The sequence below is a fragment of the Diadema antillarum genome, unplaced genomic scaffold (assembly GCF_040938485.1).
Source record: "Diadema antillarum isolate AM-2024a unplaced genomic scaffold, OU_Dant_1.0 scf00000064, whole genome shotgun sequence".
In the NCBI taxonomy this organism is placed as follows: Eukaryota; Metazoa; Echinodermata; class Echinoidea; order Diadematoida; family Diadematidae; genus Diadema; species Diadema antillarum.
Window position 1 is genome coordinate 79,513 of NW_027270953.1, and position 24,277 is coordinate 103,789.

A 24,277-nucleotide genomic window follows, 5' to 3' on the forward strand; every position below is an offset into this window, starting at 1 on the left:
ATTTCTAATATCAAGCCTACATTCTTCTTCAGTCAAAATTTTATAGAAAATGGCAAGGTTTACATATAAGGGCCACAACATTGAGAGACACAGCAAGTTACGAAATGCAGCGAACAAAACAATGAATTAGTGCCAATTTGTTTAAATTAAATCAAGCGCTCTTGGTGGTGAAAAAAAGAAAACACCAATTGGCCCTCTAAAATGCTATCAACACCAACATTCCGGAAGCTTGCCAGAGGTAATGGTTATGACTGAGTTTATCAGAAATGCTAAATGTAATGAATCAATGACATGATTTTTTTCTCCAACAACAAAAAGAAAGGAAATCATGTTGCATCACGATTGGGATGTTTGGATGATTTCATGTAATAAGGCTCTCACATATCAGTAAAAAAAAAGAAGGAAATTGTCTTGCGTCATAATTGGGATATTAGCATATTATGCGATAAGGCTCTGGCATAAATCTTTTGTCAGTTCAAAGTCTATAATCTATTTAGTATCAGAATGTAAACTAATAAATTTCCACTAAAAGAATACAAAAAGGAAGTGCTCACCACTGACCATTTCAAATGGTAAATATCTCACAACAAGTAAAGCTTATGCTACTAGGCCATAAAAAAAAAAAAAAAACAATACAGGAATTCTTATCATATCAAAAAGCACTGATGATAAACTCTTCAGCTGTTTATCTTCCTGTAATACCTCGTGACTATCTTAGCTGTATGACTTTGTCTTTTTTATATAAAATACTGATTATTTTCTGCATACATTGCAGCACAGTCCAATATGTCATTACCGAGTTACTTCTCTGGGGATGAATCATTTCTACTTGGGCAGAAATATTAATTATTCTGCATGGATCTATTAACAGAAAATTTGTGAATCTTGCCAAAAGGGCAAGGAATGTCATTATGCATACAACTCATCAGTGGTCCCACAAAATCTATTCTATAATCCTCTTAAGATCTGTACACACGCTGGCATCATGGCATACTTGCAATATACATATCTCAAATTTCTACGGACGCGTACCATGGCATGGCCCTGCACTGTGCAGGACTCTACAACGTACATCGACATGAACATCAAACCATCCTCTGAGATTATTTCAGCTGAATATTATTACAGCACATACATTGACATTAACACACAATTCATTCTGGTTTTTTTTTTTTTTTTCTGTTGTTTTTTCCCTTTTGCCCCAATATTTCCCCCTATCAAGTCTACAATCAACCAGCGTTTTTTTTCTTACTACCGTTGACAGGAAGAAAATTTGGCATTTTATAGAATACTCTATATTCCAAACATTTGCATATATCTATGAAAGTGATAATATACATTGTAGCTACATCTCGACTCATGATATATGGTCACACCACGATAGAATTTGCATTGTCTCTCACAGTTTAATCACAGAACAGCAAAGTTTTAGCAGCAGTCACATTGTCAAAGCTGGTTTTAAAAAAGATTGACATGCACGAAAACATATCAATGGAAATACTTTAAGATACGAAATATTCTGGAGTCAAGAATTGTCAAGCTGAGTTGCACTCACCCTCAAGGTACGATGTCCTTCTAGTAACAACCACAGTGGAGACACAGACTGACACACATACATACATAGATGTATGTATACCTACATACATACACATCCATACATACACACATACATGCACACATACACATATACATTCATACATACATACATACATACATACATACATACATACATACATACATACATACATACGTTATGTGTACATGCTAGAGTACGTACATACACAAAGCCAGCCAGCCAGAGAGAAAGATGGAAGGGGAGGCAGGCGCACACAGAGAGACGGACGCACTGACAGACGTACTGTGAGACGCACAACGATCAGCTGGGGAGGGGGGGGGGGGGGCAAGAGAGAAGGGCGAGGGAAAAATGGTGTGTCTCTTCAGTGCATATTGCAGGAGTACCAGCCAAGGGGTGGGGCGAGGCGGGGCGAGGCAGGGCGGGGCGGGGTGGAAGCGGTAATCATCTGGGGTGGATGATGTGGCTGATGTCGAGTTTGTCCGACTTGCATAGAATCAACTTGTGGGTCTCCTCGAAGGCCTCCACGATCTGACGGAAACGAGACCAGTCGAAGACGGAGCGGGCCGTGTTGATCTCATCAAACGGCTCTGTGTAGTGTTGACAGAGATGTGGAGAAAAGAGGGAACCATAAATACAATTTTTATATCTAGAGGACATTTCAGCCGTGCATAAAAAAACGCATATCCTTGCGCGCTCAATTTCACTGCACAATACAAGAGCATACTGAACAAAATGCACAGGCTGATGTATCGATTCCCCATAGGCTGCTGTTGTTGGTGGCCGAGCAATACACTGTATTTTGTCTCATGTGTTGCACGACTGCTTGCTGAATGTGCAAACGTCTGCTGAATGCGCAAGCGCTTGCTGAATGTGCTAACGCTTGCGACTGCAATAAGTGTGCGAACTCTTGCTACAATTCACAAGCACACAAACATCTTATTCTTGCTAGTAAGCTTTGAAAAACTTACAGTGGTTAGGAAAAAGCACCATACTGCTGACAATAGCTACTGAGCGAATGAGGTCATCCTGCTCATATCATACAAAACAACACAAGATTTGACTTTCACAGCTTTTGGATGGACAGTTTGACTTCTTTTGGTTCCAAATGAGAAGAAATTCAGAAGAAAGCCCTCTCTCTAATGTTATTATTTTAATACTCAAACAAGTTTTTGTATACAAGTATTGTGTTAGATTTAGAAGCTGACATCAAGTCTGCTGACATTATAAGAGTTATAAATGTGCTTGCCATCTCTACATGGTACTCGATGAACTAAAGTCCATCCCTGTCAAGATGTGATATTGTCATACTTTGAAGAACACACATAATCATCCTATGAACTTGAACTTCTTATATCACACAATCCAACACTACAGTCATGTGATATGATATTTTCGTTGATGATATTCACTGACAGTTTGACACATGTAGGAAGCACTCTCTTGAATAGCATCATCAAATGCTCATCCTAGACACACTACACCAATTTTGACTTGGCTTCAATTAGAGCTAGACATTTTAATGCTGTATATTCTGCTGAAGTTTCATCTAATTTATGCCTTTTACTACTGTAAAAGTGGATATTTTCCGTGCGTCTAATTTTTCGCGCTTGGCCGGGTAAGGAGAGTTTTGCGTGTTTGTAATTCCGCGGAATCAAGACACGACGCACAGGAACATATGGCTAGCAAAAATATTCGCATGCTTTTATTTCCGCGGTAGTTTCTGGTTGCGCGAAATGCGCGAAAATTTCAACACCGCGAAAATTTCCACTTTTACGGTATATTATAATCGTATACTTTTTTTGTGGTATTGGTGAGAAATATGAAAATAAACTGAAATTGAAAAAAAATTAAAGAAGACATAAGACAATAAGTGTGGTTGTTATTATTGTAATAGCAGGGGCAATCAACACTGCACTACATACAGAATATGACTTTACTGTCATTTTTTCACAAGACATGTTTTTCATTTTGTTTTTTTTAATTAGTGGAAAAATGAGCAAAGAAAATGGGATTCCATCCGGATTAGAACCCGAGACCTCCGGATTGCTAGCCCGGTGCTCTACCGACTAAGCTATAGAAAGCCCTAGTTCAGTGTTCGTCCCAGAAACCCTTAATTCTCAGTGCTCAATGCTTCTTTTTTTAAATAATAAATCTTGGGACTATCAGCTGTTTTGATTGGTTCTCCCAAATACTGATCTTCAACAACAAATCACAGTGTGGCCAATCAGGCAGAGAGTTGTCACAGAAATGCATCAAAGACTATTGTGAGGTCACAATTCAGACAGTCAGGATCCCTGGAGAGCTCACCTTCGATGAAGATAAATCTCTGCTTCCAACCTGGGTGGTCTGGCGAGATGAGAAAACGGGAGTAGCAGTCGCCCTGCTGAACGCTGATCACTGTGCTCTCAAAGTGGAATTTGGCATAATATTCAAAGAAACCCTGTCAAGAAGGGGAGGAGGTGAATGAAAACTTTGTCACAAGGGGGTTTGTCAAAAACCAAACAAACAAACAAACAAACGGACTGATGATACTCAGACATCACTTATCAATATGGCCTTATTTATATATAGGTCAACTACATTGTAAGTTGAGTCTCTTCAGTGTTAACACAAATCTTCTGGAAAGGGCCCTGCTATTGTTACTACCCCAATATTGGCAGATTTTCATTTTCATGCCAGGATTAAAGGGATCACTGTAGGCAAGGCTTGACACTAACTTTTTCTTCTCGTGGCCCGACAATAAAATTTGGTGGCCTGATCAGGCCACCAAAACATATCTTTACTACTTCTGGTTGCCCCAGGCCAACGCTGATGTTGAGCCTTGATGTAGGTATACAGTGCACTCGTGCTGAAATGAACATGGTTATAACAAATTTTTGTAACAACAAACTCAAAATTCAGGTCTAAAAATTAGTATGTAATCAATATATTTACGCACTTCAGGACTTTGTCATTTTCCCTCACAATTCTGACCTTAAAATATAATTTATTACCTCCGCCAAGGGAGGAGGTTATGTTTTCATTACCGTTGGTTTGTTTGTTTGTTTGTTTGTCTGTGTGCAAAATAACTCAAAAAGTTGTGCACGGATTTGGATGAAACTTGCAGGAAAGGTTGAGAATGACGCAAGGAACAGATGATTACATTTTGGTAGTGATCCGGAAATTTTTATGGATTTTATGAAGGATTTTCGATATTTTGGCAGGAAGGGTCAATGAACTTGGGAGTTCAAGCTGCGCATTTATAAGGTTTTCATACGTGCACTAAAGTGCGTGCTCTAGTTTCTGCTAGGGCGAGGCGTGCCATGCAGCTGAGGGTTTATGACATAACAAAGGATTCTATACTGGGTAATCGGACGATTTTTCAGCATGCATACGTATGGGTGGAAATCACTGATCTCTATGGAAGAGCAAGATCATCATTGGAAAGTAGCTGCACGGCGGAGGTCTTTGCTCTCAGAGTGCTTTTCTAGTTTATACATGTATCTCATATTCAATGCCCACGAGCCAAAATCACAATTGGAAAAGTTCACTGACTTCTTAGTCTTTCATTGATAGAAAAATCCTGCAAAGGAAATTGAACATGGTGTCACACATAAACTCTAGGGGCAAATACAACTCAAAAGATTATTGCATCCAATATCCATTAGACAACAGATAGCACGTGTGTGATTGCTTGTCAATGGCAGATAGAATGTCAGGTTCTTTCTTGTCCAATCACAGCACAGTAAGTTTTTCATATGCATTCACAGACAATAAGATTTCATCAAACTTGTTTATATCAAATTTCTGGCTCACAGACACTAATGATAAAAATGTTACTTGTCAAGAATATCAGGATGGTTAGTTAGTATGGATCCCAGCAAAGGGTGACGATACAGCCTAAATATCCTCAAAAACTCTAACCTACCACCCAAGAAATTGCAGATTTGGGGATGAGGACATACCTTGAGTAGTGAGAAGAGACCCTGAGTATTCCTAGACTGGTTGGCATTGCGAGGTTTCCTTCCATCGTACAGCCTCTGCACGTAGTGGCGTATATTTGCTGGCATCTTGAACAGATCGTCACCCTGGTTAGACGATGACAAGATGAACAGAAGAGAAATGATTTTCAAGAGGATGTTTGCTGACATGAGGTCATACTGTCTTCAACTTCGTGATTCATCTGGACGACTAGGACACAATACAGCACTGAAGGCCATACCCACATTAGCATAAGTTGACTCTATCTTTCAGTAGTGTGATTTGGCATAATTATGTTACAGAAAGCATTTCCAGTAAAAGTGGACGTATCCTTGACAGGGGCGGATCCAGGGAGGACCGCAACCGGCGCACGCCCCCCCCCTTTATTTTTTGTTGAAACAAAAGAAATAAATAGAAAAAAATGGGGGAGGGGTGCATGCGCCCCCCTTTAATTTTGTAAACGCGCCCCCTCTTTACGGAATTCCTGGATCCGCCCCTGTCCTTGAGGATAGCTACCTTCGAAGAAAAGCTTCGACGTGTGAACACGTGTCAAAGTTAGGGGGCTAGAGCTTACCCTCGAAGATACATTTGTAGCTATACTAGAGATTAAAGGACAAGTCCACCTTCATATACATAAGGATTGAGAGAATGCAGCAATATTAGTAGAACACATCAGTGAAAGTTTGAGGAAAATTGGACAATACGTTCAAAAGTTACGAATATTTTAAGTATCTGCGCAGTCACTGCTGGATGAGAAGACTACTACAGTGTATGATGTCACATGCGTATAACTATATAAGGAAAATAAAAAGAGAATTTCACAAAACTTTACTTTTTGAATAAAGTGCAAATTTCTTCGACTTGCTACTGACGTATGTTAAGGGTAATATCATTCCCCCTGCCTTCTGAAAGAGAGAAGTCGAGTGTTCTTTTGTTATGCGAGAAAAATGGAAATACGTTGAATTTGCTTTATTCTTTCTTTATATCGTTGTACTCATGTGACATCACAAGCTATAGTAGTCTTTTCATCCAGCCGTGACTGCGCAGAAACTTCAAAAATTCATAACTTTTGAACGGGCTGTCCGATTTTGCTCAAACTCTCACTGATGTGTTCTACTAAAATTGCTGTATTCACTCAACCCATATGTCTATGAAGGTAAACTTGTCCTTTAAGGATCACCATCTGAACGTAACTAAAGAAGAGGTAGACTTACCGACTGCACAGACTGTAGTGAAGAGAGGACAGGAGGTTTGCATCCCACTGGAAATCAAACCAGGAAACACAGAATGGCAGCTTTAGAATACACTGTTACAGTGTACATCAAACACTCTAACCTCAAGGCCACAGAAATGACTTCACAGCCAGTATACAGAGTGCAGAGCAGCAGGTATAGTCAGCACTTGACTGAATACGCCACTACACAGACAAACAACATCATCCACTGCCTACTGAAACATTCAGATATAAAGGAATGTTTATAAGAGTCTACTACTGCATACGCCGAATATTTCGTGAGGTTTTTATTTTCGCGCATTTTGCAAGTCAGCTGCTATTCGCGAAATTACAAACACGCGAAAATATTGAATCTAATGCTGACATGATTGTGACGTATGCGTATACATGTGACAGTTAAGTACAGGACTCCACCATCGCAAATTTAACCACTCGCAAAATTGTCGGGAAGTCCCGATTCGCGAAAATTTAGACTGGCGAAATATATGGCGTATACAGTATATATAGATTTAATTGACATGCTGCAAGGAACATTCACACACATCAACATCAGGCACAAAATTCTGCGTTTTGGTTAACAATGTGAAAACTGTATACTGTCAAATGTTCAAAGAATGCTATTCACCAAGCAAACTAACAGTATTTCATACATTTTTCGTTTCCATTTCAAAACCATATTTTCTTACTTTGGATATGAACAAAAAAAAATAAAAGTATAATATTAGGCAGCTCTGTGACCTCCATTCATTATTCTCATGGTCAGAAATTCAGCCAAAATTCAGGAAAAAATATGCAGCTTGGTTTAAAATGTGAAGACTGAACACTGTCACATATTCAACAAAAAAAAAGAAATGCCAAGCAAACTAACAGAATTTCAGACATTTTTCTGTTTCCATTTCAAGGTTGTATTATCTTACTTTGAATATGAAAAAAAAAAGGTCACTGAAAATATAATACTGTAAAACAAGGAATTTTCGCGTGCATTCTAATTTTGCGAATTTCGCGAGCGCTAAGATTCGCGAAATTAAAATGCACGCGAAAGTTCTTGTCTACACTATATGCATTGAATGCCAGTGGCAGTTTGCGAAAATTTCATGCCGCAAAAAAGGCCGTCGGCTGCAATTCACGAAAAATTCATGCCGCGAATATATCATGTTTTACAATAGTTGGCAGCTCTGTGACCTCCATTCATTATTCTGATGGTCAGAAATTCAGCCATGCCTGCAGTGAAGTGACCATTAACTGACCTTGGAGGTAGTTGATGATCATGAGGGCATAGGAGTAAGAGGACAGCGTGCCCTGGCTGGCATCGTTGATCCCCCGACTCTTGGCCCATTGCTTGATGAGGAGGATGAGGGGAGCCACACGCCAGTCCACTGGGGAGCAACATTGGATAGAATGACTCAATGAATGAATGATGGAAGGACACCAGTATATGTAGAAATAAAAATCTCATCGTTCAATACATCCACAACAAAAGTGAATGAATGACACCAGTATATGTAGAAATAAAAATCTCATTGTTCAATACATCATCAACAAAACTGAATGAATGACACCAGTATAATAGTAGCAATAACAATCCAAGTGTATAGGAAAGCAAAAAGACAAATGATGTTAAAGAAACAAAAAAAGACAACAAAACAATAAAAACAAAGCAAATGTGGAATGATAAATGTCTCCCTTTCCTATAAACAATTAAACAAGGTCTTACAAAAGATGTTTCTCCAACTTGCACAAATGGACATTCGGTGCCAATTCATTTTTCTTGCCTAACAGTGAGCATTAGTTGCCCCAAGACGAGGACACTTTGAAGCACCCAGCTCCAACAACTGCATCATTTCACTCTGATGTCTGTGCTTCAACACGAGTAGGGCCTGCTGTTTGAAAAATGTCAAAAATTGACATTTCACCAACAAATATGGGAACCCATTACATGAGATGCTTGGCCATACTTGCAAGTAACAGAAAATAAAAGTACCATAGCAACAACTCTCATAGTCATAGCTGATTGATTACTGACGGGCTTGTAACCATGGCAATCACATTTTCTTTTCAGCTGCAATTAATGCAAAGCATCTCATAATACAGACCTGTCAAGGATGAAGGGGTAATTAATAAGTGTCATTACAAATAGTTTCATACTCACTTTTAGAGTAGCACTGAAGAAGGGCAGTATTGCGAACACCCTAGACAAGGAACAAGTGAGAACACATTCTACCATAAAACCATTTCTAGGTCTGAAAAAAAAATTGTATTCAACAAGTTCTAACAGAGCAAATTATATCATTATGGTACATGGCAAAGACTTTGACTGAAGACTTGTTTAAACAGCTACCCTTTACTAGGGGACCAATGTATGAAGACAGAACCATATCATTACAGCAACTAACATGGCTTTGATCAAGTTCCTTTCAGGAGTTTTGCTGTCATTGTTGTTGCTGCTACAGTAACTGGTCAAATTGGAAGTTGGTATCAGAGTTAACTTACTTCCTATGAGGTAGGGCAATTTTCAAAAGATTTTACCCACTCCTACCGGGTGCCTGAGGCGACATTTACAAATCCTATGGGGATATCAAGATCGTGTATTGAACGGGTTGACACATGGCACATTCAGTTCAAATGAAGGCAATCACTGAAATCTTGTATGCAAAGGGTAACAATTGGTGTATTTCCACAAGAGAATATCACAGACCTGGAATTTTGTAAACTCTAAATTAAATACCACACTAATGCAGACCCGGCCTGTTTCCACAGAAAGCGTATAATCGGTTAGAATCCAATTCTACGCCTATATGCAGATGTGACCGGATGTCTGGAAAGTTGGTCTAGTGCATTGTAGGAAAATAAACCTTCATCATGGCGGCTGTTATGATTTGCCGACTGATGGATTCAATTGCGTTTTGGATGGTGTTTTTGCAGTCTAGTTTGGCACTGTCTGATGGAGCATGATCATGTCAATGGTGATTGAGTTTAGATAAAACTTCCGGGTCATACCATGACCTCACATCAGCTATACTGGATTATTGAACCCGTCATGTTTCCACAGCGCTGAAACGGGGAACTCACCCGGAAAGAACTACCTCATGAGGCGGTTACCATAATCAGAATTTTGGTGGCTATCGGAAGCTGAAAAATCCAATACTGGTGCATTTCCATAGGCCCTCCTATCGGATAGAATCTGATAGACCACGAATTTGGAGTTCTGTAGAAACACACCAATTGTTCTAACAGTTGTCATCTTTGTTGTTTATACTCACTGTGAGGTGATTGATATTGAGGTCACACTCCACATCCCTGTTAATCAATCAAACAAAAGCATTGAAACAATAAGAACAACTTGTACAATGAAACGTACAGGACAGAACAACAGAACTGTAGAATAACAAATCAGAATACATGAATCACTTTAAGGAAGCAATCAATGGTCAGACATCAGTAACAAGAGACCCGCGGGTCTAGCGCTCACCTGAGTATCGCAAGTTCACCTTTCACGCAGTCACTAATCTAAATTATTCACAGCTCTACCAAAATTTGACGAGGCATTCTCAAGTGGAAGATGAAAATGTACAATAAGGGCCCAATTTTTTCAAGATTCCTTAATTTGGGGGAATTGGGGCCCCCTGGGGCCCTCTGGGTGGGGCATGGTGCCCAGTTTGATAAATTGAGATCCTGACCACCTAGGGATGCTACCTGCCAAGTTTGACAAAAATCCATCATGAGGTTTTCAGGAAGAAGATGAAAATGTACAATTCAGGCCCCCATTTGGACCCTTCCAACCACCCCCCCCCCCTACCCCCAAGAGGGGCACCCCTGGATCTCCTATGAACAAACTTGAAACTACAGTCATTAATGTACTCACTCATAGTATTATCTCAGCTCTATAACTTCTGATTCTAGAGAAGATTTTTAAAGATTCCTTCATTTGGGGGTTTGGGCCCCCTGGGGGCCCCCTGGGCAGGGCATGGTGCCCATTTTAACAAATTGAGATCCTAACCCCCTAGGGATGTTACCTGCCAAGTTTGGTGAAAATGGGTCATGGGGTTCTCAAGAAGAAGATAAAAATGTACAATTTAGGCCCCATTAGGACCCCTCCTCACCCCCCCCCCCCCCTGGGTCCCAAGGGGGGCACCCCTGATTCTGCCATGAACAAACTTGAAACTACAGTCATCAATGTGCTAACTCATAGTATTAACCTAGCTCTATCACTTCTGGTTCTAGAGAAGAAGATTTTTGCGGATTCCTTAATTTTGGGGGGTTTGGGCCCCCTGGGGGCCCCCTGGGTGGGTCATGGTGCCCATTTTAACAAATGGAGTTCCTAACCCCCTAGGGATGCTACCTGCCAAGTTTGGTGAAAATGGGTCATGGAGTTCTCAAGAAGAAGATGAAAATGTACAATTTAGGCCCCATTAGAACCCTTCCCCACCCCCCTCCCCTGGGTCCCAAGGGGGGCACCCCTGATTCTGCCATGAACAAACTTGAAACTACAGTCATCAATGTACTAACTCATAGTATTAACTTAGCTCTATCACTTCTGGTTCTAGAGAAGAAGCTTTTTACAGATTCCTTAATTTTGGGGGGTTTGGGCCCCCCTGGGGGCCCCCTGGGTGGGGAATGGTGCCCATTTTAACAAATTGAGTTCCTAACCCCCTAGGGATGCTACCTGCCAAGTTTGATGAAAATCGGTCATGGGGTTTTCAAGAAGAAGATGAAAATGTAAAAAGTTTACGCACGACGCACGACGGACGACGGACGACGGACGACGGACGACGCACGACGGACGCCGGACGAAGGGCGATCGCAATAGCTCACTTGAGCCTTTGGCTCAGGTGAGCTAAAAATCAATGGTTTTAAATGATGTGTACTACTCTCTCACAACCTTTTAAGGTCCTTTAATTTCCAAACAATAATCCTCACAACTCTTCAAAAATAATATATGCACAACTATAGCTAGGCAGACATGATAAAAAAGATATCAGCAAATAGATAAATTAGTGAATGATAGATAGATAGATATCATTTCTCTTCAAACCATATGTAACATGTCACCACAAAATTAAAAAGGAGGGAGATTCTAAAGAGTACTGTGTAAGTTCTACATCTTTTATTTTTGCAAATTTTGCAAGCCAGGTGCTATTCACAAATCTCACAAAAGTATCAGTGCTGATCTGGACATGAATGCGATGCACGCAAATACATTTCTCAATTCATTACTCTGCTACGCTGTGGGAAATTTAACCACTCACGAAAAATTAGACTCACTATTAAAATATAATGGCGTATACAGTAACCAGGAAGATACTACTGTGTTACATATCATTTCTACAACTGGAGAGACTTACATATTCTCCTTTTAATAGATGAGCATAGTATGAAACTGCAAATTAGTTTCTCTGATGAAACTGATGAAACAAAAATGCTATCAAGGGAGACATCTCTGAGGGAAGTACTGTAAAACATGATATGTTCGCGGCATGAAATTTTCGTGAATTGGAGCCGATGGCCTTTTTCACGGCATGAAATTTTCACGAGTTGCCTCTAACATTCAATGCATATAGTGTAGACAAGAACTTTCACATGCACTTTAATTTCATGAATCTTGGCTCTTGCGAAATTCGCAAAATTAAAATGCATGCGAACATTCCTCATTTTACAGCAATGTAATGTAAAAGAAAATCTGAGATTTCAATACAAACCCGTGGTGATACTTGAACTTGAGGATAGGAACCTTGGCAAAGATGATCTTCATGTTGGTTAGGAGGACGTTAGCTGCATGAGGAAGACGGGAGTCAGATATAAAATACAAGATCAAATTAAAATTGATCTCAAAGACAGCGCTATTGTTTATTTCTTATCGTCTATCGTCTGCTGAGCATGAGAAGGGCATTATCGAACACTATGGCTTTAGTGGCAACGTAGCGCCCTTATCATTCTCAGCCGACACTATAATAAAAGTACTGGAGACCCGACTCGTACTTCAGCAATTTTTACTGAAAGAGGGAGAAAGAGAATAAATGCTGCAACTCATGATTACATAATCATTCCAATAAACATAAAAAGATTGGGTTAAAAATTATACTTCCACTGCAAAATCAAAACTATACAGTTGCATAGTCACGATAAATCACAGTCATTCACTCATAGGACATGCCTAGCTTAGCAAAGAATAATGCAGAATAAATAATTTTGATAGATTACATCAGAAATTATTCACACTGTACATGGAAATAAAAGCATCCAAAGCATTTGGCTTTTTAAGACAACACGGATGTTTCATTCTAGTCCCTTTATCTTTGAACAAAAAATTTCTAAAGCAAAGTAAAGTAATTATTTAAAATAAGCCTTTGATACTTACACATTTTACTCTGTAAGTAGGACCTAAGCGTTGGCAGGACACTCCTTGATGCGCTTGGTGAAATCTGTATTTTGTTTAAATGGGCGACAAAGATTACAAAATACAACAGATTCTCATCGATAACAACAAAAATACTGCAAAATACATTTTTATAACACATCCGCTCTACATATAGACAGAGAGAGAGAAGGAGAGAAAAGAAGAAGAAGAAGAAGAAGAAGAAGAAGAAGAAGAAGAAGAAGAAGAAGAAGAAGAAGAAGAAGAAGAGGAAGAAGAAGAAGCAGCGTAACTGGATAATGCATTACCTTGGCCTTTTGCTTTCAGTATCATACCCCTCAAAGCAACCAGTCTGAATAATAGGTCAAACTTGTCTTCTATACCTTATCATATCCCAGAAGACACTTTTCCGTGGATTCAGGAAGTGTATCTTTCCATTATAGTTCTTGCTATTCAACATTATTAACACTATTTCTTTGTCCTTCATTAATGAAATCCGGCTCAGTGACCGGTCTACATAGTGCCCTGTGACCAAACATAACATTGCTACAATGCTGAAGATGAAATGTTGATAGAGAAAAATGTGACAATACATATTGTGATGAAATTGCTATCTGTACTGGCCTTAGAGGTAGAGCTCCATAATCATGTCAACCACATTGCACTCTTCATTTGCCTGGCAATATGTAAACAATTCAATTTTAACAAGTTTACTATCCTTTTCATATTTTCATTCGAGGGATATAAAACAAATACATCCTGCACTATTTCAAGCAACAAGTGAAATTATGGATTTCTCGGTGACACAGAAATTGAATTATTCCCTCTTCCTTGTCATCCATAATTTGAACTAGAGCCTCTCAGTGCATGGCTTATTTGTTTATGATAAGGTTTTGGCTTTAGCACGGCAGGTATGATGAAAACTCGCTGTCTTTGTTCCTACTTACATCCCAGAGGCACAAGCACAGGTCAGCATCACAAGACTTGCTGCCAAATCCATTCATGGAGGAACCGCCGAGGATTAGGTCAGAGTCTGTACACAGAGGAGTGGATAGATTGAGATTAACCCTTTCTGTGTCAGGGACTTTGGACAGTGTGTACAATGCTATGGGGTTTTCTGTGCCAATCAGCATTCAAAGCACACAAAGGGTTAATATGCAAATGAACAAAGATGAATGCAAGGATGGACAACCTGAAAACATAACATCTCTGGTATCCCTCAGGGAGGGAGCATTTCAACAGGGTTCCTGCACTTTAAAAAAAATTTGAATTCCATGATTTTTCCATGCCTTTTCAATGTAAAAGTCTAGAAATCCAAGACTCTTTTTTACAGAGAGAATGTTTTTAAGAAACTAAGTGGTTGGTGTTAAATAAATGGAAATTGCTATTAGATAACTAATGTCCACATAAAATGTTAAGGTGTGTGTACTACATCCACACTGTATGTAGTGGACGAGTTGGCCCAATTTTATTTTATGAAATATTTTCCTTAAAAACAAAATAACATTGCAAAAAAAGAAGATCACAAGAAAAAAAAAGAATATACAAGTTTATAAACTCCCATGACTCTTCCATGATCTAGGTATTTTTAAATCTGCAGTTTTCATGACTTTTCAATGCCTGAAGAAACATTTTCAGAATTCCATGATTTTTCCAGGTTTTCCATTATGACCACAGGAACCCTGTTTAAAGCAAAAGTGGTCATGTTTATAGTGAGGAAGACTGTATGAAATACCTCACAGCCATGCAAATAAGAAACATAATTAACAATGCCAATCAAATGTCACCTTGGATGACTTTATATCAATGCTACCAGTTGAGCACTACTTTTACTTGAGGGCCTTGTCTGACAAAATGCACCAAATTGTCAAATTGTACACCACTGTACAGATGAGTGCCCAGTAATAATATTGAAAACATGACACAATATGATGTGATATCATATCAAAACATACCTTTTGATATTAAAGTTTTTATCTTATACACGCTGTAGATGTATCCTTCTAAGCCCTTACCTCTCCCTGCTCACATCTGATGATCCACATACCATACAGTCAGAGAAGAAATCACTACTTTTCACAGGATGCTTTCTGACCATTCCAGATAAAAGTTTGCTTGACAGTACAAGACGCTCTCATAACTTGTAGTGAAATCAGCAGGACTTGTTTTATAGAAGTAAATCGAGGAATTCTTTTCAATAGGCAGTACTCTATGGAATATTCACCACACCGATTGTATTAATGGCTTTCATTTCACAATCTGCAACATCAGGGTGGTCCACAACTTTAAAATTGAGCATGTTGCAAGCTCAGAAACTGAGAATACTGCAGAAATTGTATGTGCACAGAGCGCACATCACAAGCACATAGTACGCAACATTTCGCAGCTTATCTCTTTTTGTGCTACTTACATTCAATGTTCTCTCATGTTTTGCACATAAATATCTTAAGTACCAGGTAGTTTGATATTTCTTATGTTTTGCACATGGTTTTCACATGTTTGAATACATTTTATTTTGAGTTTGTTGCAAATTCTTGAGGATGTTGCAACATGTTGCTGGCTTTTGAGGATGTTGCACAAGAATAGAGGATGTTGCACAAGAATTTGAGCATGTTGCAGTGACATGCTAAAACCCCTCATGGACCACCCTGCAACATCACATCTGTTTTACCGTCACTTGAATAACTTGTCCATCGTAACTCACTGACAGCCTAAATACATGATCGGCCATATGATGACTCTATCTAGAGCAGGACACTATTGATTGGTCTGGATGTTTGTTAAAATTTCATGATTTTACAGGTAAATTTCATGTAAAGGGACTCACTCGGAAAGCGACGTCTGATGCAGGCTTCCAGTTCACTCCTCATGCACTCTTTTGCTATTGCTTGCTGTTCAGATTGCTTGTTCTCCTGGTAGTATGTCCAGATTTTGTTTGACATCTGGAGACAGAAGAAACAAAATCATACGCTGTATAAATGCTTTATCATTGCTCAACAAGTGTTAAAGGGATCGTATAGTTTTGGTTGAGACCTAATTTCAGGTTTCTAACATTTTTTGGTCAGATAATGAGAAACCCCTTATGAAATATGAAAGAGCATGTAATTCCATGAGGAATTCAATGTTTATTTGATGAAAATTGGTTTTGAAAAGGCTGAGATATCCAAAACAGAGCGATTCCAATAAGTGTGGGACCCACACTTTTTTTATGATTGCTTGTTTTACTTTGTTTTTGGATGTTTCAGTCATGCCAAACCCGATTTTCATCAAATAAACTTTGAATTCCTCTTAAAATGGTATGCTCTGTACTATTTCAAAAGTGTTTTCTTGGTATCTTGCGAAATGTTAAAAGCCCAATTCTCATCTCCACCAATACTGTACCATCCCTTTAAAGGGTATCCCCAGGCAAGGACTTTATTTTTGATACACCATACACTGAACATGTACTGTATCGCAACAATTTTTATCTCATGAACTGAATGTACGCGTACCATGAAAACAAACATAATAGTAGACAAAATTCATGCACAGAGTTTATACTTGATAAATTCTATAAATGCCACCAACTATTTTTTTTTGTTTTTTTCTTCACAGAAATACAATCATACTATAGATATATCATTGGTATGTGTTCCAGACGCAAAACTGAAAACAAAGTCTCCCTGTGCCTACAGGTCACCTATGGAAAGCAATGTAACTCCATATAGTTGATTCATTATAAATAGAATAAAATAAAACAAGAAGAACATCATAAGTTTCAGCCAATGTGGACATTAATCAGCAATACTAAAAACAATCACACACATAAATCAAATTGCCTAGTAGGTGGTTATGTTATATCATCACAACTCCCCTGGTTTGTAAACAAAAGTATGACACAAATCATGTCACAGGTTAATGATTTAGTAAATGGCCATTTTCAAACAAAAGTGGACATGAGGGTGAAAATCAAAACTTGGAAGAAATCAATAGGCTTCAATATTTTTTGAAACTAGATATCTCAGACCATATTCTTCCATAAAGATTACGTAAAATAATTTATTATATCTCGTAATACAGCAAATTTTGTACTTGGGTAATTTAATGTCATAAAATGTGTATTTTTGCATCGAAATTCACATACTGCAAATCATGATAGAATATTTGTATTTGAAGAGTATTTGTTGATAAGATAAAACCTTAGTATTGTATTTATCCCCTGAATAGCATTACATATTCTCAGAAATCATTTTCAGAACAAATGAGGGCTTCAAAGTTTTCAAAAATGGTTGTCGTGTCACTCACGTTTGTATAAAAAGTTTTCTAGAGCTGTGTATTTTGAAAATCAAATTACCCCAATACAGGAGCAAATACAGTTTCATAATACCTTATTTCATGTGTAGTAACTTTGTCCAATTTGTAATATGTAAAGCCAGAATCTACAGTCAAAGTTCTGTCGTGTCACTCACAATGTCGTGTCACTCACGATATGTTGTGTCACTCACGATATCATATTGTACATGTACACAAATCAGGACAGTGACTAATCATCAAAACATTATACTAAATGGAAACAATGAATATAATCAAATGTCATCCCTCGTAAGAGTAGGCCTCCTGTAGCTTTTCCTATCTATTTTCAAATTTGCCCATTGCAACAGGAATAGTCTGGTTATGATGAGTTCATCTGCATGTTACAGCGTGTTTGTGTTTGAAATCGGCACCGTATCTTTTACATGCAGGCATTCCACTAGAAAAAACAACCCAAGAATAAAAAACAAAAATAATAAACAAATATCCAGAAACAACTTTGTTTCACAGTGGATAGTATTTAGGAAGGGTCATAGCAAACCGATATAACAATTTTTGGTCCAATTTAGAAAAAAACCCAGTAATTTTCAGCTATTGAAATAGTGTGTCTTTTGCTAAAAAATATTTATATTTGGCAAAATTTGCATGTAGATCTTCTGAAGTAGAAATTTTCACTATAAAATGACTTTCAGCTGATTAATCCTTGGTATCTGATAAAATAAAATAATGTATATATATATATATATATATATATATATATATATATTCAAATTTCAACCTCTTTCAAAGTGCCATGTCCATACTATTTTTGACATACAAGTTTTGGTAGAAAACAGTGTTTTGGTCAAATTTTGTTCTAAATTCAAATGCAAAGCTATGAAAGTGTGATATCACACAACACATCCACACAGTTCTTTAAAAACCTGCATAATTCAATTTAAAAAAAAGTGCTATGGACATTACATCGCCATGCTGCAGACATTACACATTCGTAGAAAAAGTATTTAAAGGTAAAGTTATGATTGAGAGTAATAGTTTGGATTCTACACTGCAATATTGATATCTGTCATAATGAATGCCCGAGCCCTTGCATAATTTATTAAACATTGATGTGAGACTTTCATCAGCAATAAGTGCACTGTTCAACAAGGTTTTGACCAATCTTCTGCATCCATTACGATCTTCTATAGATATATTTTTACCATGAAACTCTCAGGCAATTGATGTTACCTACAACTCTGTATGTAACAGCAACAGCATATCATGCTGAGTGATTACACTGTGTTGGCAAGATTGTGAGTTGAAACATTGTTTGAGAAGAGAAACAGAAACATCCCTGTTATGATCAGTTGCTGTCTGACTTGTCTGTGAAACACATTCCAACTTACATTGTGAATATCTGACCATGTCATGACTGGTAGCCATCTCGACACATTTTGTCAGATAAGAGAGATGTGCTCAAACATGACATCCTATGCAAGTTGTGTTAAGGGCATACAAATGACATTATCAATTTACTATTCAATCCAGTTATTATGATGATTTTATGTTTCATCATTCAAATAATGTGGAAATGAAAAGGAATGTGACTGGAAATACCCCTTCCTCAGAGTCTACAGTTTGTTCCTTCTAGCAACTGTATTTTGGTTTGTAGAAATATAATGTTGTATCAAAGCAACATTTACGTCCTGAATTACTATTACTTTGCAAAAGAATCAAGTGTTTTGTACTTTTAGAAATCATTTTGTACTGAACAAGCAAAGACATTCATGTGCCATGCAGTCTATTGCCTTGATCTTTGAGCAATCCAGAAAAGTGATAACTGTGGTCAGATTTTACGATCTGTTAAGAGGCTAGTGCTTGGAGTATGAAATTTCTGAAAAGACAAGAATCCATTAAAATTTCTTTGAGTGCAGCGAAGGAGAGCCATTCTTAGAACAGAATGAAGTCACAGCAGTAGTCCTTCTCCCACAATGAACCAACAACAAGAAAAAACAACAACCAAACACTTTTAGTAGCTTCAAGCCGATGTGGAAGCAAACAAACCAAATGGTTTGTTTGCTTCCAAAAATTTTCTAAACAGACTTTTCTCATCCTAGAAAGGATTGTGTAGAAGAAATAAAGTAAAACAAATCCTTCATAGTGCAAAATTATGTACTGAACATTTGTTGAAGTCTAAAAATGTATGCATTAGTTTTCATTAGAATAGAAATTGTTTATTAGTGCAGAGTTACCATGAACATAATACCAAAAAAAGTTACATTGTTGAGATAATTATGGAATTTTTGCACTTGTCGTGTCACTCACGTTTTGGATGTCGTGTCACTCACGGCATGTAAGGGTGAACCATTTACAGCAGAGATGGAGGGATTGATTGTGACTATAATATATGTTAGATAGGTACACTATTGATGTACATGCACTAGTACTCTTGGTTCTCTTGGAGTACTACTTTGGCACGAATCCAGCTGTAACCGTTAATGGTCAGAAACCCATGTCCGAAATTTGTCGTGTCACTCACGCATCGTTTTTTAATCATAATTTACTTGTTAATTGGAGAATTCAAATCCAACTGGTAATGGTACATGCCAGTCCTACACTGAACCTAAAATGGTAGTCATGATCCATTCATAACCTCCAGGTGGGAAGATATGTGCCCTTCTAACTCTCAGATTGTCGTGTCACTCACGTTTGAAAATGACCAAATATCTTACACCATCTTCTCCCATGAGAATCATTGTTACTAGATTTTCAACAGAGTCATAATGATCTGATCTGAAGGATACAAGTAATTCTTCCGGACTTCATGTCAAAACAGTAAATTCAAAGAAGATTTGTGTACTACTGGTAGTCAATGTGACACACGCATCCTGTGTGATATGTTTGATATGCATACCTGTGGATGTGAGAGATATCACTGTTTTCTGAAAAAAAAAAGCATGAAGCTTGAAAATCCATTTTCAATCTTATGCCAATTCTACTGAATCTTTTACCACGTGACCATGTTTACTAAAAACAACTTGAATACAGAGTGGAATTGCATATAATGTGTGTACTTGTAAAGGGCACCAGCTCGATGAAGAGGTCATAAAACAACTTTATATTATAAAACAATCTATGCAATGAAGAAGAGGTCAATGCACTCTGTATTTTTTTTCTACACAAGAACATTAATTTCCACAGATCTTTTTTTTCCCCAAAAAGTACAACACAATTTCACATCAGTACCAGGGTATTCTCTCTCAAATAAGGAATTGCGATATCTGTGACACAGCCTGAAAATTTTCAATTATCACAGCAAATTTTCTGACGTACATCAAAGTTTTCAAATGCACGAAATTTTCCACTTTTACAGTACTTTGATAGAAAACTCACCAATTCTGAGTGCAAACGATCCGATTTTGCCTTTGAAGCACTACTAGTACCAGCTGCCTTGTTTGACTGTTCTGTTTTGGGGTTTGCTCCTTCCGTCCTCAACTCATTGGTGTTCTTCTTCAGTTTACTGGCTGCAACTGCATCTGATGTTTGGGATACGCTGCTGTCATGTATATCGAATCTCTTATGAGTGCCAGTACTCCTGGGCAAACCTTTGTAATTATTTGAAACACTCTGCTTAGAATCACGAGTTCTGTCCTGGACCTCCGATGCAGACATTGTCCTCTTGCTATTAAGTGCAGCACTTTTGGTAAATTCTCGTGGTGTGTCACGCACTGACGGTGAGTGCGAGGATGACGGTGAAGACGATGACGATGAAGTGGATGACGATGATGACGTGGATGGTGAAGATGATGACGACGATGGTGGCACTGAAGACGTGGAGTAAGACCGATGATGGTCCAGGCGTTGCATCTTTCGTGGCCCTGGGGCAATTTGGTGGTTTTCTAGCGGTATTCCCATTCTCTTCAATGACCTACCAGGGGGCATCCATCCATCATGGTAGCTATGATAGAAAATTAGAATGATAGACACTCTCACAGGAAGTAATAAATCTCTAATACAAACTTCTGCAAAAATTTGTACTGTAATAATCTTACTTCTGATCAGATGACCATCAATGTATCTTATGCACACGCAATACTGCAAGTTGCTGCATTATAAACCACACATTAACATTTTGTACTGAATCAGGGTGTTACTATCTCGCATGTACACAATTGTATAGAGATTTAGCCCATTTTGTTTCCCTCACCCTATTCTTATTGATATCATTCAAATTCAGTTGCTTGCATCTGACTCAATTCATTTTATTTTATCTTTTTTTTTCTGGGGATGGGGGGGGGGGTGGGGTGGGGGAAGGGGATTGTTCTTAAATCTAGTACTTACGGGTTTCTGGAAGCAACATCCCTGTTTGCAAACGTTCGCTTTAAGCCACAGCGACGGGCATCTCTGGAGGGTATAGACATCTTGATGCTTGGCGAGCCCTGTTCGTGAAAGAGGCATTTGTAAAGAAGAAAAAAAAAAGAGAGAACTATATGTAACATAATATATTTGCCTTGTTTGTTGTTAGTGTGTGCTACTGTGCTACTAAGACCAAGGCATGAGAGAGATATAGCAGAATCAACAGGAACAGCTTCTCTTTCTCGAATAAAGAGGGGTTCTTTCCTGACGGTACCAGAGATGCAGACAGGTCCTTAGTCTAAATGCAGGATAAAGAGTGGGAGGAGTCATGGAGAAGATGGAGGGGAGGGAGCGGGTCCGAATAAGACCAAATGAAACATCATGACCATAGACGATCTTGAATGCAAGACAGAACCTTTACCGGGTATCTGTTGTGTGTTGCATTGTAACACCGCATGCAGTTTAATACTTGGGATACTATGCTGAGGGGAAGTCTACTACACAAGCTGCTTGAACTTTTTTGAACACAGTCTGACACTCAGTAAAACATGAATATGCAAAAATTAAAACTCCAATTACAATGTCAACCTACCCTATCTAGAAGATTTTGAAGAACATTTCAGCCATTTTAAATACAATCGGCCCTTTCCTAGAAGCAGTTGGTTTTGAGAAGAAAGGGAAACTTATATAAGTTATAACTGAACTCTGGTAATAAAGCTATAGGACTCCAGAAAACCTTCACACAGAAACATGACAAAGAAACACAAACTGACCTGTAACTATCACCAAAATAGATCAAATCTGTGCATACTGAAGTACTACATTACCAGTATGAATAATCACCACGAGGGATAAAAACAAAACAAAACAAACAAAAACAAAAACAAACAAACAAAAACCTGGTATGTGTTACATTATAGTAATATTTTGGCAGATGCGAGTTATGATTGAATTGCAGGCAGTACAATAAACTTACATGGCTGATTAGTGATACCAACTTTGTAGTGACCAAGACCTTGCTGAATTGCTAGCTAGTGTCGACGAAGTCTACCAGCCACTGTACACGTACATACCACTACTGCACTACCAGCCTTGCATCAGTGAAACAGGAAGTCATGTGGTCTCAGCTAAGATGCTAGATGCAGATGCCTTAAACAAACTCTTTACGCTCTAAATTGCCCGACCCTAAATTCGTAAAGTGACAGCCTCACTCTGTGGAACTAGTGTTAGCACTAAACTAGTAGCAGTGTGTATGACTATCACGACTATGGTGAAGTAGACATCAAATGTTGTGCTAGGTTTCTGCAGTAGACAGTAGGTCTACATACATGATGTCACTCTCACTCAAGCTAGTAGACTGTTGGTGGTTGGTGTATGAAACTCAAAAGACCAACTGAAACTGCTCACTCACTCAGTCTCAAAATATATTGCTTTGACAGAATCTAGACTATGTACTGGAGTGTTGTAGATGGTCCTGGACTCCTGGTCTTTGTTTATTAGTCATTACCATGATTATGGAGTAAAATATAGCTCTATATGAAATAGGGAGACCCTGACATAAATAATTTCAAAGGCTCTGTTTTCCACTCTTTTGGTTTGCTGATGGATGACTGATGGCCAGATGGGTGATGTTCCGCCTTCCCCACATTGCGCAATAATTAATTTCCAGCGAACGGGAAGTTGCCCCATCGCCATTGCATTGCACTGCTGCTTTACCATCATCAACCACTGTCTCTGCAAACGCCTGGCTAGCTTGCTGGAACAGACCGCACGTAGGCCCTACCTACATTCAGTATGCACATTTGTGGTTACTTGTTTCTGAGGATGTGGGATTCCCCGTGCAATCCGAACCTTGAACGACACTGTAGTCAGTAAATTTGTCTTAAGTGATTACCGCTACTGCATGCGTATGCGGCAGTGCTAAATAAAGCGCGCCTCTGCTCTGCTAGCTGCTTTCTGCATTGAGGAGCGAAGTTCAACATTTACGTCCACTACCGCTACGCGCTACAGATTACACGGGCGGAAAAGGCTGCAGTGCAGTGGTGTGTGTGGGGGGCTTCCTGAGCGATGGCATGGCATCTCATACTCAGCTCAACTCAGCGATCATAGATTATCACTGCCGCTGGCAATTACTTTATGAGGCTTTCTCTTGGTGAGACAAAATCACTTACCAAAAATATAGTGAACAGTGTCGTTTCATCGGAGTCTCCTGGAAATCAAGAAATTTATCTGATCTTACACGGGCTCAGGTTTGAGATGAGATCGTCCTCTTCGTCTACAAAATGCATGCACCGGTCGCTATCTCCAGCGCTCACACGGACGGGACGGTCATCAGACAACTAACACACATATCCCTACACACACTGCACTACACACAGCACCATGCACAGACAGGATCATAGAGGCATGCACAACGAACGACCTTTAATCCACGACGAACTATTCCGGGGAGCTTTAAATTTCTTTTCAACATAGCCTTGTGGCATTCGTATCACTGATTTTATCCTCTGTCAAAAGTGCGGCACTC

General features: G+C 38.7%; 1 protein-coding gene across 1 annotated transcript; it reads right to left on the bottom strand.

The window, feature by feature from the left end:
* Positions 1 to 2,017: 2,017 nt before the first annotated feature.
* Positions 2,018 to 24,039, bottom strand: LOC139716342 (poly(A) RNA polymerase GLD2-like). The gene is made up of 15 exons (XM_071627890.1): positions 23,922 to 24,039; positions 21,736 to 21,833; positions 20,788 to 21,352; positions 15,950 to 16,064; positions 14,070 to 14,155; positions 13,974 to 13,979; positions 13,126 to 13,189; positions 12,473 to 12,539; positions 10,031 to 10,076; positions 8,920 to 8,959; positions 8,018 to 8,146; positions 6,751 to 6,797; positions 5,521 to 5,643; positions 3,884 to 4,016; positions 2,018 to 2,163 (listed from the first exon to the last, which is right to left on the bottom strand). Exons 2-15 carry the CDS (start codon positions 21,813 to 21,815, stop codon positions 2,018 to 2,020), a joined length of 1,647 nt encoding a protein of 548 aa, XP_071483991.1. The 5' UTR covers positions 21,816 to 21,833; positions 23,922 to 24,039.
* Positions 24,040 to 24,277: the final 238 nt, after the last annotated feature.